This window comes from Saccostrea echinata, unplaced genomic scaffold (genome assembly GCF_033153115.1).
Source record: "Saccostrea echinata isolate AGI-Se365-2 ecotype Australia unplaced genomic scaffold, CSIRO_AGI_Sech_v1 ptg000009l, whole genome shotgun sequence".
NCBI classification, from domain to species: Eukaryota; Metazoa; Mollusca; class Bivalvia; order Ostreida; family Ostreidae; genus Saccostrea; species Saccostrea echinata.
Genome location: NW_026889758.1, coordinates 40577108 through 40598004, shown reverse-complemented (window position 1 = coordinate 40598004; position 20897 = coordinate 40577108). Strand labels below are relative to the sequence as shown.

At 31.3% G+C, this 20897-nt stretch overlaps 2 protein-coding genes across 5 annotated transcripts in view; one reads left to right on the top strand and one right to left on the bottom strand.

Moving 5' to 3' along the window:
* LOC133182380 (ankyrin repeat domain-containing protein 24-like) overlaps positions 1 to 12359 on the bottom strand; it is a 33920-nt gene extending 21561 nt beyond the window's left edge. For both annotated transcript variants that reach the window (XM_061317210.1, XM_061317212.1), the window contains exons 1-5: positions 12241 to 12359; positions 7004 to 7116; positions 4609 to 4739; positions 2758 to 2846; positions 511 to 575 (exon numbers count right to left, since the gene is read on the bottom strand). In XM_061317210.1, the coding sequence (XP_061173194.1) occupies positions 511 to 575; positions 2758 to 2846; positions 4609 to 4739; positions 7004 to 7075 (357 nt within the window). In that variant the 5' untranslated portion in view covers positions 7076 to 7116; positions 12241 to 12359. The remainder of the gene's footprint in view (positions 1 to 510; positions 576 to 2757; positions 2847 to 4608; positions 4740 to 7003; positions 7117 to 12240) is intronic.
* Positions 12360 to 12612: 253 nt separating this feature from the next.
* LOC133182379 (furin-like protease kpc-1) overlaps positions 12613 to 20897 on the top strand; it is a 57436-nt gene continuing 49151 nt past the window's right edge. For all 3 annotated transcript variants that reach the window (XM_061317209.1, XM_061317208.1, XM_061317207.1), the window contains exons 1-2: positions 12613 to 13027; positions 17307 to 17405. In XM_061317209.1, coding sequence (XP_061173193.1) covers positions 12860 to 13027; positions 17307 to 17405 — 267 coding nt within the window. In that variant the 5' untranslated portion in view covers positions 12613 to 12859. The remainder of the gene's footprint in view (positions 13028 to 17306; positions 17406 to 20897) is intronic.

Sequence of the window (20897 nt, the reverse complement as noted above, 5' to 3'; positions counted from 1 at the left end):
TAAATTGTCATGATATAAATGAATCAAAATTAATTTGTCTTTTTGGTTTTTTTCTTGCACTATTTTGTTTTGAAATTAAAATTTCAATATTGTAGATGACATCTTTTTCAAAAAAAAAATTTTTATATCGTTTTTATTGTTGTTCTCAATTTTTTAAAAATTGGTTATAAAAATATCACTTTATCATACAGAGTTACCCCCCTTATTTGAGTGCGTCATAATTTTTGATTTACTCACTAGAACCTTTTCTTATAATATTTTATGAAATATATAAAGGTACTTCTTTCATTTTATGTGGATGTTTCAGAGTTTTAATTACTCTGAAATTAGGACTTGTCAGTACCATACTCCCTTAAGAAGGGAATCAATTATCGTAATAATATTCTTCTTTGAGCCCATTTATAGAAATCACAGATATATGATACTGATGTTTCAATTCTTAAACACAGACAATAATACTGTTATATTATTATAAAGCTAGTGTTTCTGCTTTTACATAAAATCACCCACCTGAACAAGTTTGTGAACTACTTGTGGCCATCCATTGCTAGCAGCTAACTGTAATGCTGTACACCCTATTAAAGAAAAGAAAATACAGGATACAACATTGAAGTAAGTTTCCATTGAAAATTATCAACATCAATTCTGCAATGATCCTATCCAATCACAATTTCATCTTTTAAAAATTATATACAGTTGAACTTCTATATCTCCAAAATTGATATCTCAAATACAATGGATATGTTGAAGTGATTTGGAAGACCGATCCCTTATAATTTAAGTATTTTATCCTTGATATCATGAATCATAGGGTATCTCATTTTTTCTCATTCCCATCGAGTTCAAGATAACGAGGTCTGAATGTACTTTGTTTGAATCTTCAAAACAGATATTTTAAAATCAAATCAAGTCAGAACATAGAGTGAAATTACTCATGCTACAAAAAGAAAAAAAAAATATTTAAAAGAAGTTTTACTTTTCCTTCTGCTATTACTTAACTAGAAATTTAATTATACTACGAATTATAAACTTTAATCATTGTTTAAAGATATATGGAAAGCATTCTAGATTAAGCAAGTTTTTAATATCAAAATCTACTTTAATAAATTTTAAAGAAGCTTACAAAAATCCATATACTTAACACATTTTACACAATTTTCCCTTAAAAAAAAGGTGAAAAATGGCTTAAAAATACAGTTCCAGTACCATAATCTAGCACAATAACAAATTTCCTAATAAATCACCTTTTTAATACTGCACCTAATGCACTTTGCCCATGACCAATATTTTATACAATCAGTAAATAATCATGTATTGTCAAGTAGAATTCTGCTAATGGAAATCACGATAAATAAATATTCTACGACCCTTTACTGTTCGGAAATGAGGGAGACATTGATTTTCAATTGTTTTGATGGACTGAAATCACTATATAAAAGCATTAATATCTAACTTCACCCCAAAGGCACAGACTATAAAACCATGATATACATTTTTCGTTCTTTTTTTCTGCACTATGGTACACCAAATTGAAGCAATTTACATATTTTGCAGATCATAAATGTATCAACTAAATATCTTAAACATCTACTTTGCATTAACTTTTTAATCCCTCAAACCCCTGATACCAAAACTAATGCCATCCATGAAAAAAATGTTCCAAAGAACTCAGTTCAGGGAAAAAAACAGTCCCTTTTAATAATCTCTCCTTAAAGATAGCTTTTTTTCTGACCTAGAAACTGAAACACCCTACAGCAAAACTGCATGGCCTTATCATTTGGAAGCAATATGCTAAAAGATTAAATCATTTTTGACATGGCATCAAAAACCTACTTTCGAATGTTTAAGATAGAACAAATCTCATTAAAATTGAATTAAGATATGTGTATCTATTTTCTTTGACAGGACCATACTATTTTGTAATTCACTAGCAAGTTTTAACTCTCAAGATTGAAAGGCACTTATCAGTTTGGGAATGAAACCAACATTAGAGCATTTAAAGCATGAAAATATTGATCTAATCTTGCATTGTTCGCATGACAGTTACAAATTCATATGGCAAACATATCCCCGTTATACCCTGATCTGAACATGAAATGTAAAAGTTCTATTAGATTAGACTCGATTCAGTATTCCGTACCCAGGAAATCTACACTGCAGGTGGCAAAAAAACAAACACAACATTGAAAGCAAACACAAATTTCTTTACAATCACATATGGATTTTGAACTTTTCTACTTTATGCATGACAAATAAACCCCCAATATCTACTTAAAAAATATAATTAAACAGCTTTAATAAGCAAAAATATAATTCTAATGGAAAAAAAAACTTAGGGTTTAAATGACTATTCATAATCAACCAGTAAAATTATTAGTAGTATTTTACACAGTCTATTCTAAGCGACGTCTTTTGACTACTATAAGTTCATATAAAGAATATCCATCTAACCAGGCCACTGAAACATTACTTGGAAAACGATTCACCTGTAATAACCAGATCATTTAACAGATTTTTCTAAGATTAATTACTGGTTATTACTTTGTCTTTAACAGACAGAGTGGATTTTACATTTCATTATAATTACTATTTCAAATTTCAGTGATAATAAATCATACATAGTTGTATGGTACATGTATTCTCTCTTCATGCATTAGTAATCATTTCAGATCTGATCTTTTGGTAAGCAGCTAAATTATTCAGCCATTTTTTACAAGAGAATATATTTGACTGTAGTAATTTGTACACTGTCACTACCTTGTATGGTGAGTACATTAGGTTCTGCTCCATACTGCAACAACTGGTCCACGATCTTTATCTGACCTGATGCACATGCTACATGGAATCTGTAAACGAGAAATTAAAAATGAAATCTACAAAAAAAAAAATGTACATTATCACTTTCAACAGGAAGATAATTTTCTCTTTTTTTCTGGATGCTGGATTTTGCTCAATTTACCAGAATTATAATCTTTTGGCATTGGGTTTTAATAAAATGTTATTTGTTTCCAATTTGCAACTCCTGTTGACCTGTACATGGGTGAATTGGTTATAAGTAATTATATTACTTCTCTGTCCAATATTACTGGTTGTCTCATACCACATTTTTCATTAAAAAAATTACTTTTAGAAGCAGGAGCTGTTGCAAAGTGGGAAAACAAATAAAATTTTAATTTAGGCCTTGACCGGACAAGAGTTTTCGTTTCACAAACAATATTATGGTTGATTTTTCCAGCAATTAAGGTCTTCATTCAATGAAAGAATTTAATTATCTCCAATGACAAGTGCCCTTACAGACAATATCTAAAATATTCAAAAACTTAAGACATTTGACCTTCATTGTTTAGAAAAATTGTTAATAATAAATAGTGAAAATATGTTTTTGATTTTTATTTGGGTCATAAAGCTCTTCCGAAATCTATATATGTCATCTCATCAAGACATCAAGTGGAGACAGAGCAATGCTTCTGATAGAATGTTATCACATCCACATCAGGCTTAATAAGAAGCAGGTGATAACACTACACTTCTTCATGTCATAACAGGGTGGTTATAGGGCACTGATGGATGAATTGTCTGTGTAGTAAGTCTACAAAACTCATCATCACACTAGGAACCAAGGCAGTGACCCACAAACTTACATGTCTACTGACTGCCCAATAACAACAGTCACCAAGTTTTTTCCCCCCTCCAAAATACCAAAAAAATTCCGTATCATAAAACTCGCATAATACCTCTCATCTCTTTGTGTGGTGCATGGAATGAAATAAGTTTTATTAACAGGGAGCATGACACCATTCTGAAGAGGAGCCATGATTCTGTGAAATGCTTGATAGCAACATCATAATCTAAATTGTCAGACAACACCATTTGACCTTAGTTCCCGATCATGCCACACAAGCATGTCTTGTTTTCATCAACAACCCAATAATTAAATGTACCTATTTCACATTCCCTGCTTTAGAATAAACACAGATGCTTATAACAGATCTTTGACCAAACAAATACAAAACAGATGAATTGTAGGTCAGGAGTATTTTCTACACTTGAGATTCCTTGGGAACACAAGGGACAATAATAAAAATTTCTTGATGTATTTCCTAAGAAAAAAAGTACCTTTTTTTTAACAAATTCCCATATATGTTCTTTCAAAATGAAAGCCCCACTGTGAACTTTACTTGCATTGCAGAATCAAGAATTTAGAAACTTAAGTTAAAAATGTGTATAAAGGTCAAAGATCACAAAATTTTGGCATGATTAAAATCAGGGTTTTTTAATCAGATGACATAGGTCAAGGTCAAATCAGCTGAAATGCTCGACAAATTAGAAGTTGATTATTGATTACCAGTTAATCTTATGGTTCACTTCACTTAAGTTCTATATAATTAAACCAATAAGAGAATCGAACAGCTCATTATTCTTGGTCCATCTATGACTGAATAATGGAGATCTAGCTAAAAATTCAAGCATCAAGCATTTAAACAACTAAGCCCTGATTAACAATCAACTAAATAAATTATCCTTTCAAAAAATGCAACAATGACGCTGTTTTCCCTTGGAATTGGAAACTGTTATTTGATGATTGAATGACTTTTGACTATAGCTCACACAGACAATCCCCGGGGTCCCAGCTTGGTGGGGACGAGGGTCTTCTTCTGTAGGAGGGACTGTACTTTGTCCACATCTCCCACCTCTATAGCCTTTAGCAGTTTTTCATCATTCTTGTTCCACTCGGATAACTGAAAATAGAAAATATTAGCAAGCTCAACTCCCAGTGCTAATAGAGGAAGGAAATGATGGATAGTTAATTACAAAGGAAAATTTGAACTGAGTATGACTAGTATGATTTTCAGCATGCAACCTAGTGATATGATTAGTGTTAGAATACAAAATTGTGTAAACTAAAATTTTTCTCACTCATCTTAAATCATATTTTGCAACCAATATATGTTTTTATCAGCCTAAGCACATAAAAAATTCTGTGGTCAGAATTTATCAAATATAATGCCCAACAGTCTTGAGATGGAATTAGCTGATCTCCCCTTTGGAGTATGTAAAGGGAGGAAATGAATTATGATAAGCAAAATGTCTGACTGGCACCAACAGACAACAGCACAAGCACACCCCTCCATAAAACACAAGGCCTATCTGATAAAGCACTATCTTTTTTTTTCTTCCCTCCTTTATCTCGATTCCTACAACCTGCTACTTCCTGGCATTGTATGTGATAATTACTTTGTACTAGCATCCATTCATAACAAGGAAATTTATTTCATTCACTTGAGTATTTATATAGCAGAAAAACATGCTATTGTAGGTAGAATTTCATTCAAGAACTTTCATGTTCAACAGAGTTTGTCTTGTTTTTTTCACTGATGCAATGCACGATAGTATGTGTAAAAGATCATGCATTCCTAATGTATTGTTTATGTCCGTCTACAGTCATCTTTATCAAGTGCAATATTCCTGGCTTCTGCTTACAAAACTTATACTCAATGTAATATATTAATGTCATTTCATCTTAATGTAATAAAAAGTCTACCAAACAGATGCTCCCTCCCTGAAACCTGAACATGCATCTTGACACAGAAAGATTAAACTATCTGTTTTATCTATCAGAGATAGTGAGTCTGTAGCAGTCAAACTAGCACCTCCCTGGCCAACATCCCAACCAAAAACATGGGATTTATCATATCAATATTGTGAAGTAAGACAATTTCTGAAAATCTTTCCTTTTTCTTTGTGTCTGAGAAAACAACAAAATATTATCTCAAAATTATGACAGTATTGATATAATTTGTAATCATCTCATACACTGATATTGGAATGCAATAAAGACTGCCTCAAACAACACTTCCAATAACATTTTTTACAAACTCCACTCACTTCATAACAACATAATGATCTACACTGGGGCTTGTCAAATCAGTAATTTCTTTGTTTCTCTACCCCTGCTGATTTCCCATTTACACCAAGATAGAGTTCTAATTGTTATGAGATTTACATCACTTTTTTCCTCCTGTTTTTTCATTACTAGCTCAGAATTCTGTTTGATGTGTAGCAGGAACTAACTTTTGTAATTAAATTTTAATTAGTAGCACAACGTGAAATTGAGTTCATAGATCTTGAAATAAATATACTGTGACTCTTATTACACGAGACCTAAAACGTTCACTTTATCTTTCATGAAGATAATCATAATTTAATTCTTAAAGCTTTGCTTATATTTTCCCTGGACACATAGAACTTTTCCCTTTTCTTTATCTTTTTTATTCCTTTCCTTTCTTTTCTTTCTATCCATTTTTTTGAATGGCTTAAGAACTGAGTTTTTTTCTTTCCAGCTCAGAAACATTTAACATTACAGAGTATCCTCTGGGGGTACAATAAAAAAAGTTACACTGATTATTAAATATTTTTTAATTGTCTTTTTTAAAAAAAAAAAAAAAAAAAATCATTTTCACTTCTCTGCAAAGAGTCCGAAGACCTAGTGATGGGACATCAGTTAATTTTCATAATCGATCATCAATTGGAATCGGTTACTGCTTCCGATGCGATTTTCGGATTATAATTGGATGTCATAGTTCTGTATATATAAAAAGCAGACTATTACAAGTATTTCATATTATTTCTTTTAAAATATATGAAATATATATTATATTGTTTTCTTTGCTGTTTTGCTTCTTTTACACTTTCTATGTATGCACCTTTTGGTTCTTAATCACCTCTGCTTTGTGCTAGGTGGCTTTGTAACACATAAGTATGGTGCAGACGCCATTTTCTTTCATTACGAAGAAATGAATTTAAACCGGGCATGGATGATTCCGGAATGCATTTTATAAGAAGTACATTTCTGATGATTGATTATGAAAAATAATAATCAATTATTGGAATCGGTAGCATTTTTTCGTCGACAATCAATGTTCTCTGATTATATATCGGTACAACACTTGTAGGATGGTGGACCCCTTTAAAACTTCAGGAAATGGAAAATATGAATACTTACATCTGTTGTGCTTTTCCGAAACTTGAACAACCCAAGCTTTTTACTCTTGTTTTTGGCAATTAACTTTGACATGTCTGGTGTCTCACAAAATCACATTGTCCAAGATGTTACATCTACAAAAAGAAGGCAAAAATATCAAGCACTTTATTCAGATTACTTTGCAAAAAGCAAGATAAATTACTTAAAGTTTGCTTAATTTGCATTTAACTCTTGAGTAAACAATTTAGAATTATATTTATTATTTACTACCTCCCTCATACACATTCCAGCATACAAATGCACAAATTAATTACTCATTTTCTTTTTAATTAATGCAGCAGACAACTTGTGTCATATTGCTAATGTGAAGACACCTGGATGTATTTTCAATACTATATTCATTCTAATACATGTATAGGCATACATACTATGTATGCTCCTCTAAGACATTTTTACCCCCACCCCCTTTCAGGCTCAGTGAATATTGTTCTCCTTGGGTAGTTTTATCACTGTATGTATCTCAAAGACAGCAATAATTGTATAATGTCCCCAGTGCAAAGCTGGGCATAAACAAGAAAAAAAAAATTATTTATATAAAGAACTCAAAATTAAAAATAAAAAAAAGGAAAACTGAAGAAGAAAGAAATTGAAATTAGGTAAATGTGATACAGTGAAAACTGTCTAATCTGACACCTGTGCAATCTGTCACACTGTGAATTGCGATGTTAATTTTTTCCCTCCAGTTTTACTATTTTTCATGATTTTTTACCCTGTGCAATCCGACACCCTGTCAATCTCAACATAAAATTCATCTCCCAGTGTATGTCGGATAAGACAGGTTTCACTGTATTAATTTTTATCTCTGTCTAGAAGCATGAATATATGTATTTGCTTGGATAAGTAAAGTAATCAATTTAACAGTCTGTTCGACCTTTTTTTTTTTCATTTTAAATTTCTTCTGTCTTTATCTGACATAACCGAGGAAAGAGTAGGGGTGGGAGGTGGAGAGGGATTTGAAGCCCATCAAATTGTGTCCTTCATGGCAGAAATTATGTTTTTATATTTGAGTGTAAAAATCTTTTTTCCCTATGTTCTACCTTTATATATATGCAAACTCAAGGACAAATCCCAAACATGAATAATTCATGTAAAATTAACATTTTTCATAGACCATCACTGAATGAAACATTCCAAATGGAACATTTTTATACCGACCGGTTCATAATTTAAGAATCTTAACTTTATGACAAATCCATTAACTCTCTGCATGTGCATGAATAATGACAAATGCATGGATAGCAGTATATGGTCCTATCATTTGTTAATGAGCATTCAGAATGTAAAAAGCTTCTGCCAAAGAAGACATCTCTGTCTCCATCATAATGATTGAGCATTTGTCCTGGTGGTTCAGTTTTATGTAAAAATGTCACCTTGTCCTATCACCTATATAACAACCACTTACATGGTCATTTCTACAGTCAACTTATGTCTTTCCAAACCAGAGATATATATAAAGCAACTCCATTAATGTCAAGTTGATGGCATATTTCTATGATATGTTTCAAAAACATGATTACAGTCATTAGAATCTTTGCCACATTCTGCAAATTTAATATCCTTCATATACTGGTATTTTTTTTCTTCTACATTGCTCTTAGTTATTTTTTTAGGAGGGGTCCAACAATCTAAATTGTCAAATAATTATTCCATGTTATCTATATATGATTACTGTAAGTTGTCTTAATCCCATGGTGCTAACATTTCACTATTTGTTACAAGGGTACTATTATATAAATATTGCATGTAGTTGAGTGTTGCGCCTCGGTTGACAATGGTTTTCTTGGGGTGAAAATTTTCAATGTTGCACACAACTACATGCAATATTTAATACATTATACTGAATGTTTTATACAAATACATATAACAGCGAACCTTGCGCGCATAAATTCTGCGCAGTCACTATTTTTTGGAATATCACCCGTCGTCAAGCAATGTTGACTGTTGCTATGCTCGAGGGCGTGGCTTCATCATTCAGCGGGTAATAGTGTTTTTTAACAAATGTTTCTCGACGAATCAGATTCAACTAATTAACATGAAAGTATAATATTATAGTTTTTTTTCAGGCTTATGGGTATGCATGTGCATTAATTGACAGACACTTTATTATGTGATCTTGCCACCTTTAATATTCACTTTGGTTTTAATTTTGCTGGAAAGTGATAAAATGTGAATAAAGTGAAAATAAAACAATCATTTTAAATTCCAAGTCTACAGAGTATCCAAGAAATTTGACATAATTTTTAATATAAATTGTACAATTATAACCTTTGATCTGGTCAATATGCCTTATTATAGCTATCTGTACAAATAAAGACTTATAAAGAAGAAGATGAAAATCAAATAGTAGAAGAAAATCATCTAAAAAATAATGACCCTTATGATGTATCTATTAAAATCATCATTTAAACATATAATAATGACAACACACTAACAAATTGAATCTTATCAGAAATAATGACCTAGCTAGAATATGAAAGTCAACATACTAGAATACTGAGATCAGTCATTGTCAATAAAATATTTTATTTTGTTTTTCAAAGTAAGACTGGCATAAAAAAAACCCAACTACCTAATATTTCAAAAATATTCTGCAACTTACTTGTGGGATATTTCTTGTTTTGTGTTATGTTATTTTTTAATTCATAAAATGAACTGAGTATGAAATATTAATTCAAACTTTTATAAGACATATATCACTATAGACATAATGGGAACCATGTAAGGATAATTAGACCTTACCAATTGATAATCTGAATGGATGTTTGATACACAAATCATAACAAATTGCTACTTTAAAAGCAAATGTAGAGAAATAATTTTGTCAATTAATAAACAATGCAATTAGCTGACCCTACTGAATGTAATATTCCCTTAATTACAATGTTAGTGTAGCTTCTGAAAGTTCACCACACTAGTCTCCTTGCTGGTTTTGCAAAACCTCAAAAGAAATGGTTCTACAATTTGCATACATGTATAAATGCTCAAGTCTATAATATCAATCATGGAAGTCTGCTGACTGAATCAAATAAGAATTAATTAATCATGATAAATTGTATTCTATGTAAATGTAACTATACATAAACAATTAAATTACTTCCTTACCTCACTGGTTCAGTTCATGTAAAATTTTAATATTAGGGGTCCCACAGAGCCTCTTCAATTTGAATATAACAAGCTTACTTCTCCAAATTCATCATTAATAATATTACATAAATCCACTAAGCCTAGTCTTAAGTTTGCTGAAGTGTTCAATATAACACTTTTTCACATGAAAAAAAAAAACACCACAAAACAAGTCAAACAAAACAGGAAAAAAAATAACAGTGCTGGAATGCCGAGCAAATAGCCCCAAGTTGTGGTCAACAAGATATGTACAACAATTAAGAGACTTTCTCTAGTCAGGTGAGAAATTGTACAAAGAAATTACCACAGGTAAATAATCGCTGAGCCATCAGCACAGGTACAACCGTCAATATTTATTGGGCTTATCTGTGTAAGAAATGTCAATAGATTTTACTGCTGCATGGAGATGCCAAGGACAGGCTTAAGAAAGCTATCAAAGAGAACCCCCTCCCCCGATGCACAAAAACTTTGCTTTCATCCTGACTTGTAATTTTTTTTGTATTATTTCATTATAGAGGTGTCAAACAAATCAAATTCAGGTTGGCTTTTGTGTGTGTAAATTTATTTAAAAAATATTTTATGTGCATTGAAATAAGAATATCTCGCTACAACACTATGACATATCCTACACCAGTGACCAGATTGATGCACATGCAGGTACACTGACTTCATATTTATTACTATGCTCACCTATCTTGAAAAACAATAACCTTATCTTTATGCTTGATTTTAAATTCAGGAAAGAATGGACAATGTTCATGAATTGTGATTTCACATCAGCCTTTAATATATTTCAAACTCTCTTAATAGTTCAAATATGAATATCACTGCCATGCATTGCATATATCAATTATCTAAAGCACTCATTTATTTAACCATAAAAAAATCCATTAAATGTTCTGTAGGAATTTAAATATGACCTAGTTGTGGTATATGGAGATTTTAATTTGTTGCATTCCATTGACTGACAATGACATACTTCATAGCTGCATGAGCAAAAGGATCTATTATAATATGAGAAGGCACCTATAGTCTACAAATTAATACTGTATTCTGGGTTTAAAAACAAACAAGTATCAATATCAACAAACCTTTCATAAGAAAAAAAATCATTATATACATATAGATATATTTGAGCATATGTGCAACACATAGCAGCATTTTATACTGGAACATAATTTAAATTACTGGTCAGGGATAGATACAAGCATTGTCAAAATATTTTCATTTATGAAGATTCAAAATTATAAAAGAAATCATACAAATTCTTAACATATCCTCATTCATAAATGACTCATTTCTCTATGTCTTTCCATTCCATTCACTGCTTCTTTCATTACTGTGTCTTATAAAAGGAACATTTTCCAGACATAATCCTACAAAAACCTTGTACATTTTTCTCCACCCTGCTAACCCTTAAACATTAATTTAAAAAAAAAAATAAATTTGAATTTACATCATCATTTTCATATTAATATCATTTTTTTTTTCAATTTCTGATTTGTGTACTCTTATTGCAGTTCTTTGTTTCCCTTGTAATATCATGGATCTATTTAGTATTGCCAATCCCTGGTTATATGATCTGGCCCTTTATGCAGAGAGATTTAACTTTCTTGGCCTAACAACATGCTTTTGCGTAAATCTGTCTGTAAACGGTACAGCAGTTGGAACCACATAAAATAAAATATACTTGATGCATAAACATAACTCTGACATGGAAGGTTCGCTTTTGAAACTCACATTTTGCACTCTGCCTTTTGACCAGTCAAATTTCATTAAAGATATGTGCATGTTTCAAAGACAGTTTTGTCTTACAGTGTCTTACTCAGAGCAGTTGCTAGGAGTTTACTTATGTTGGGATTACCTATACATAATATGAACGCTTTAAGCATTTAGTCAATGCTTTTGAATATTTGGCACTGATCACATTTTCTCTGATATTGTGAGGGATCATGTGTGTATTGGTGTTCAGAGGGAGTTGTCTCTCCTATCGTTTCCCCATACCTGTCATGCAGGTAAAAGTCATTGAAACAAAAAACAAACTTGTTAAAAAAGCAAGTTACTAAAGAACTTACCTTTCATTATCTTCAAGGTACAAGTACCCTCTACATGCCCCAAGAACTCAAGAAACTTGTAGCGAAACCCACCAAACTACGAAAACACTTGTTATATGCTGCGCATGCTTAACCTTTACTTCCTTTTCCGCCGTTTGGTGGTGAAATATGGAATGTCTAAAAAATGATAAAAACATTGAAGTCCTTCTACCAGAACATGGAGGTGTTAAGCATTTCAGTACTACTGCAGACTATTTTATCAATAATCTTTAATCGTAAAACTTTACATATTTTCTTCCATACACAAGGAACTTTCGACAAACTATTAAAAATAATCAGGAATTTCAGATTTGGGTATGATCCCCAAAAACGTCACTTCCTCACTGTGTAAAATCGAAGCCGAAAGACGATATTCCATCAGTTAGTGCTGAAAATCCACAATGGATGGACAGTTGAATTGGATATTTTAAAAGTACTTTTTTCGAAAATGGAATACGGTTGAATTCAAAATGATTTGGAATTTCGTTTGTTTAGGAATATTTATAGAAATTTAAAAGTATTCTGATATTATTTTCAACGGTTTAGAAACTGATTGGTGCTGATACTGGACGACCCATCGACCATTCCAAATAATCTAGCCATGAGGATTCATGGCAGATTCATTATTCAAATATCAGTTCTAGGTTTCGTCCTGATTAACTATGTTTGTTCAAACAAATACACAAATACATGGGCTTTATATATTGAAGGAGGAGAAGCAGTTGCAAGATCTTTGGCTCAAAAGCATGGTTTTATTTATGTGGACCAGGTAAGAAAAACAATATTCAACAAATACGTATAAGTTGGGTACTCTTAACTGTACTGCCTTTTTCTCATTCTAGCAAAATGTTATTTAGAATTCTTAATGTGTTATTGTAATTGTTAATGCCCTTCTAGACATTTGACTTATTCTAATGTCATTGTGAATTTCAATACACTTGTATGAATTTGGTAATAATACATATATAATTTACGTGTTCACTGTCTATGTTATGTTGGGTAGCAAATATAACTGCAGTATTACCTTTTTGTGGTAAGGTATAAATTTTGAAATTCTTGCAGGGTAATAAAATACATATTTTTTGATAGTAATTCTGGGTCATCTTTTCTTTGAGTGGAAGTTGAGAGAATTCAACATACTCTAATGTTTCATAAAATGTACTTGTATGTATACATGTGCCTGTTTTGAAGAATCTAAGAATTTCCATGGAAACTCAATGTAGAGATAAGCAATGAATTTGGAAGTTTCAGAGAATCTTTTACTGATAAAAGCTCCCATCTTCTCAACCACTATATTGCCTGGAGATTTTCTATTACAGATACTTTGGCTACACAGTTATAGATAAAGGCTTAATTGCCTGTGCATTATCAAAGAGGCTTTATTGAATTTCCCTCATCTCAAATCTTCTCTACATATATTTCCTTAATATAGATTATTTCAAGAGAAACATTATTCTGAAAGAATCTACTTTATATCATTGTTCACTGATTTTTAATGATTGGAACTTTAACTTGATGCAATGTATGCGTCTTCAGTGTTTTCCCTAAGTAAGAACCGGCTACCAGCCAAATTGACCGCTTCTATTGATAAAAATGCCGCTTTGAAATTTAAAAAAAAAAAAATCAAGATTTAATTGATGTAAGGTTCACGGATATTTGTCATAAACCTCAACCCAAAGCCTGTTACAATTGATCTCTAACCCTTTACTTTGAAATGTAGGGAAAACACTTCATCTTAATTGATAGATGGATTTTATTTATTAATAAAAAATTTTGAATTACATTGATCATTTATGTGCACAGAATCTGTTCAACAGATAAAGATGTTGTAATATGCATTATAAATTCACAGTCAGAATCTTCATTGAATATTCAGCCTTTAGCATGAGGGATATTTATTGCATGTTAAAATTACCAAAAAAGTATGCAAACAATTTCTCATTTATAATTCACAAAGAATCCATATCATAGTTTGGTGTGGGAATGATATAAATATTTCATGGCCCAATATCTATGTACAGATTCTTGAGTTTAAATCCTATGGAAAAATCACAGTTATGCTTTCCCAGCTCCTCTAGTTAGATCTGTTTTATATATTATGTTTTTTGTGTTGGTTAAGAAAGCACACACATTTTATACATAATTTTTTCCCCTTCATATATGTATTTAATCACTTATAGAAAATTTATTTCATTAATGAAGAGATTACTAGATCATAGTCATATGGTATACATGCTTTAAGGAGAAACCAATCAAATAGTGAAAAATAGTACATATAAGTCTAATCAGATGTATATTTTGTCTTCTTTTACAAATCATTTACAGCAATAAAATAGTGATGATTACATGTAATAATTAAATAAGATCTTCAAAGTTTTAATAATTATTGACAGAATGCTAAAGGTATTTACATATTCTGGCACAAGAAAAATTTGGGCATCAATACTCATGGAACCAAACACCTGGATTCTGAATCAAATTTGAATCCAATTTGCCAGGTGAATAAGAAAAAGCCTGGACTTTCCTACAAGAAAAACTAATTAAAGAGTAACTTTTTTGTGTGTTTTCTACAGAGGAAAAGTACACTGACATGTTTGTAGAGTGGTAGGATTCCTGTAACAATGGCACATAAACAAGTTTTCGTTTCTCTTATGAATGCATGTAAAACAGATGGTTTGGAAAGCAATAACTTAAAATAGGAATGTTGTATTCTTTGTACATGTTGTATTTGAATATTGAAAACATTTGCTGTTTCTACAATAATTATACATGTACTGCAGACAAATATATTGTAACTATCCTAGCATGTTCTTAAATATTTAATATTTAATATGGTAAAAGTATCCCAGTACATGTATTATAACTCAAAAAAAAAAAAAACCAAAAAAAAAAAAAAACCCCTTGACTAATGCTTATGATGAAATTAATTAATTAATGTTTATATACTAGTATATATATAAGGATGGCATTTATCTTGATTAGAGAAAGACACTCATGGTTAAATCTGACTCCAGTATTTGAAACAAATTTCTCAAGGTCTTATTTTATAATAAGACTTTGTATTTTCTGCATCCAACTTTTGATGTGTCAAAATAGGACTGTTGATGCTTGCAAGAGTAAGATTTTTTATACAGTATGCATTATCCCATATCAGTAACATGAAGAGGGTTTTCTATTCTGCAGTCATGTTTTTCTATTGTTTATATAGTTACTTTGTAAATGGTTCATTATGTTCTTCAACATCAAAGAACCCCAAAGAAGGAAATGAGTGTCAAGCGTTTCAGGGCAAAACAACAGTTCAGTGGTAGTCATGTTCGTAAATATGTCGGAAGCTTCTTATCAAACTTTTGTCACCTGGTTTTGGAGTTACATTCTGTGGGATAATTAATGAGTATTTCATTGATGGTTTTTTTCCATTGATTATTTTGTCATTGACTTTTATTTCTTGTAAATTTTTTTTTGTTCATTGAAAGAAGCTTGTGAATGCAGATGTTATGTTTTATAAAAACTTCAAATGTTAATATTTATTGTAATAAAGAGTTACCGTATTTAAAAAAAAACCCTCAAGGATTTGGATTTTAGTCATAAAAGAAAAAAAATGGTAGGATAATTATATCATTTTTGGATATATGTTATCCTTTTTTTTTTTTAAAGAATAAAGTAGTTTATCAAAAGGTCTTTGAATTTTTCTTCAGAACAAAAATGTAAGCAAATATGATTAAAATTTATTTCATATGTTCACCATAATCGCAGTAATCAGGGCTTAATAACCCTTGCATTTAGGTCAAGTTATTTAAAGGACCCTGTCCCAATTGAAATTTACTCTTTTCCCCCCAAAAAAATTTAGGTAAAAATTCCAAAATGACGAAGAGATTGAATTGTTCATTGCTGCATGTTTATATTAAAAAAAAAAAAAAAAAAAAAAAAAAAAAAAACTTGAATTTTGAGACATTAATGATTTATTAACATGATTAAGATGTGCATAGAGAAATAACCTTCACTTTATTCAACAGTAAAAGTTATTATATTAAGACATCAATATCTTTAAATTTTGCCACTTTTTTCAATTTAAAATTCCCAATTGAAAGGGTACAGGATAGCCAATTAATCCCTGTTATTTATAAATAAATTAATGCATAATAGTTCAGTAAGTGTTATGCATATTGACTTGCATCTTTGAAAAAAAACAAAACAAAACAAAACAAAAAAAAACATATATACAATATTTAATAAAATAATTTTATGAATTTCTGTGACTGTGTTGTGGTCTTGTATATTCTTGGAAATGCACAGGTTCTTATATTGAAATTCCCTTATTGTTGGTAAGATTGTATTATAGTTCTTCATTTTTTGATGGTATGGACTCCAATATTCCGAAATATGCTATATTGATCCTTTATACAAGTTTATATGATTAAACTCCCAAGGTGCAGCGATCACACACGGTGCATAAATGCTTGTGTGGTCATTACTCCTATTGAATGCATTTCTAACTAGCCAGAAGCTCAAGTATGGACAAACATTTTGTCAACCAGGATTTATTCAAAATCAATGTTGGCCTCGGCACAATAGGAATAATGTTGACTATATGGGCAAGATCTGTATTGATTAGTTCAAATCAATTGGCCCTCTGTCTGGTCCAATTATTGCCAATATTTCCTGAATCGAGTTATAAATGTAAAAACATATTTCAAGTTATGATGGTAGATTTCTAGCTAACACAGCAGATGACAAAGCTTTCAGTTAATATGTAATGTATAGTAGTTTTAAACACATTATTTAAGTCAATATTCAAGTGGTATTTTGGATTGTAAAATAAGGTGCATCTCAAGTATGGAATAGTAATTTTATTTTAATTAGGGCATGTATCATTAGATAGATTTCAACTTAAAAAAAAGCTATAGTTTTGAGAGACACCTGGTTAAAAGCAGAATACCATTTTTGGGGTACTTTAAACACAATTTTCATGTTATATGAATTCAGCAAATGGAACGTCAGTTTATAGGCTTAATAAGGTTTTTGATGTATCCATTCATTGTATTTTGTAGATAATGCCAGATTATTATGCATTTCAACATAGAAAGGTAGCAAAACGGTCAGCCATCCCAAGCTCCTATCATCACAGAACTATAGTCCAAGAGCCAAATGTGAGTACATTTAACAGAAATAACCAGTGTAGACTCCAAATGTGAGTACATCTAACAGAACTAACCAGTGTAGACTCCAAATGTGAGTACATCTAACAGAAATAACCAGTGTAGACTCCAAATGTGAGTACATCTAACAGAAATAACCAGTAACAGGGTATTATTTTAACTCAGAATAATTATTTCATTCGGAATATAAAGAATTGAAAAAAATAAGCAACTAAGTCTCCTTACATGTACTTGTAGCTCAAAAGAAAAAAAAATGTTGCCTTAATTCTCTGCATTTTGTGTGTAATACAGCATTGAGTAAAGATTTTGTTTATCTCTCTATAAATAATTTATTTTATTTCTTGTTAATTATTTTTTCTTTTTATTTGTTTGTTTGTTTATTGTTGTGTTTGTTTATTTATTTGTGTAAACAAGGTTGCTTGTAATGGCAGGGGTTAGATGAAAATTTAATGGGGTTAGTTGGCGCATGCCTAAAGGGGTTAGTCGCCGCTGAGCGGCGACTAACCCCTTTGAGCATGCGCCAGTTGAGATAGGTAAAAATCCTGTAGTTAATCCATATACAATGTGTATTCAGTCTGTATTGTTAATCAGTCCACGCGATGTACAAATCAAACGGTAATTAACACGGTAGAAGTATTTGTACTGTCACGCTGCGCTTAAAAATCCCAAGTATTCCGTTCTACAAGTATCCATATATGAAGACTATACATGCCGATATCCTAAAGAAATAACTCGCAGAGAACGAAAATACATACCAATGCATATTCATTACGATAACCGAAAACACTAACAAGTATTTTTACAGTCGTAACAACGATTAAATCCAACAAATAACCAGAGAAATGCGACGATGTATACACTGCCAATACACTGCAGACAACTCCTGTTCGACGTCACTTTTCGAAGTGCGACGTCACACGTTCACTTGTTTTCCCGAACTTTCTGTGTCAAAATGGCGAATAGGCATTGTATGTAATATAAGGTATTCTGTCATCGTAGTACAACACACAAACTTTATTCCTTTAGATTAAAGTTTTCCTTTACTTAGGTAATCAAATATCAGAAGAGGAGACGAAGGTGGGGAGTATTTAGTACAGAAAACAGGTTACAAAAATTTGAAGATCCATGATCCGCCCACTTGTTTCACCTCAGCTAAGAGGTGCATATTTAGTGTGCAAATCTCGAGTTTCAAAGTCGATGTGACGTCACACTCACAACCATCCATCTAAGGGGGAACAGACTGTGCTGAACATTGCTTGTATTATTAGAAAGAAGATAAATACCATTTTGAAATTAATTTAAAGAAAAGAAAAATCGACAATAATTACATTTTAACCTTAAGAGACGAGATCAGTTGAGTTTGAAAGGGGAGGGGGTGGTGGCAGATTCTGAAAAATCTGACCGTTTTTTGCCTCCTCCCAAACATACATGAAGTAAAGTTTTATTTGAGAGGTTAATTTTCTTTTCTTAACTTAAAATTGAATATCTGTCCCTGGACATGTTCGAAATGAATATCCCCCCCCCGCTCCGTCAGAATCAAATGGTCGTCTACTTAGTCGCAAATTATTTTTAAAAATCATCCCTGAAAAAAAGACATGGAATATCTCAATAATCAAAAAAAAAAATATCATATTGGACATTATTTACGTAGTCTTTCCATTTCCAAGCCTTATACCCCACCCCACCCCCCTTTTTAATCATTTTCAATTCAGTGATGGTTTTTATTACACGGAAGCAATAATATTATAAAGCACATATGAAATATTTTGATTTTATTATTTATTTATTAAAATCACCCGCCCTGAAGGAATTATCCAGAAAAAGAGTGTAGTGACTACTGGCTATTGCCGCTAAGAAACAATTACCTATTCTTGCAGAACATTGGAAGGCTCGATTCAGTGTAATAAAAAAAATGTGGCAGGGGCCGTGCCACCCCAACACCCAATAATTTTGCCAGTATGCTTTATACTATAGAAAAATAGCTATTTGATGCTTGTACCTCTATAAAAAAAAAAAAAAAAAGGCGTCTGATGGATTTTTTAAAAAAAAAAAATTGTGCTTGTCAAGGAATTTTGGTAGTCCCCTCCCCCCCCCCCCCCCCCACTGAAATTGCTTCCTACGGGCCTGAAAATTAGGGATAGCCCAGATTAATTTATGGATGTACATACAAGTATATTACTGTATATGTTTAGATTACGGTTAAGCAGAGAGAAAAAAAAAACAGAATCTTTGTTCTAAATACACTTCAAAAAGCATAAGTAATTTATACATTGCAGGTGATTGAAAATTTTACCTACTACGGTTCAAATTTAAGTTAGGCCTAGGTGAAATATTAGAGTTTTCGCAGACAGACAACTAAATGTAATAGAATGAAACACAGACAGAACAAAAAATATACTGTATATGGTATATGCGACCAATTTTTGTAATCCTCTACCAAATTCTGTGTTTCGTGGTCATTTTAAAAAAAATATAATTTTTTTTTTTTTACATTTAATCACCATACATACAAAATTTATATCCTGTAATTGTGTAAAATTTAATGACTCTCATTGAATTACATGTATAAAATATAAAATTTAAAAAAATTCGCTAATACTTATGAAAGACCCCCCCCCCCCCCATGTTCAATGTGTTGTATCTGTAAATCCAATGCTACGCTTGATTTTTTTTTTTTTTGGTTTAAATTGGAGCAATTATAACATTTCTTGCAAACATTAGATGTCTTCAAGCCAATAATATATTACTTCATTATCAAATCCAGTAGAAGATTTGGGTTGATGTGCATTTAGCTTATAGAATAATTTTATAATTGAACGATTTATGAGATGTTCAACACTTTTTTTCTTAAAACTTGGTGGCAGGTGGGCAATATTAATATATAGGCATATACCGGTACATGGGCTACAGTTAATTTTCAGCTTTAACCATACATTTCTTTTTCAGGCACGATAGATAATACAAGAAGGTATATCTTTAAACTCAAATTGTTCGGATCATGCATGTTCTTTTCCGTTTTTAGCATGCTACGGACAACGACAACGTGATCCAAAGTTCTATCATTTTATTACTAACCATTGAAATTGAAAATTTTTAACATAAAGATTTTATTTTTATTTCATCAACTGAAAATTTTCAGTAGTTCTTATGTATTGTTTGAATGGGAAGTTTAATGAACCACAAATTATGTTGAGTATTTATTATTTAGTACTAACGATCTTCAAGATTTCATGACATTTACGGGTTATCCTACTTAAGAAATATTAACGTGCAGAAAAAAATATAATAGTGTATGCTACACACATGGTGTTTTTCTCGGTTAAGCACAAAACTTTGAACAGTTTAAAGAAGAAGCCACCTTTTCTCGACTTGCGGGGATGGGGTGCGGGTGCCACTTTACCCTTTGGCCTTGGGATCTTCTGTATCGGCTTCTATAGATCGACATGTAGATGTTTACTTCTAGTACACATATCTCTTATTAAT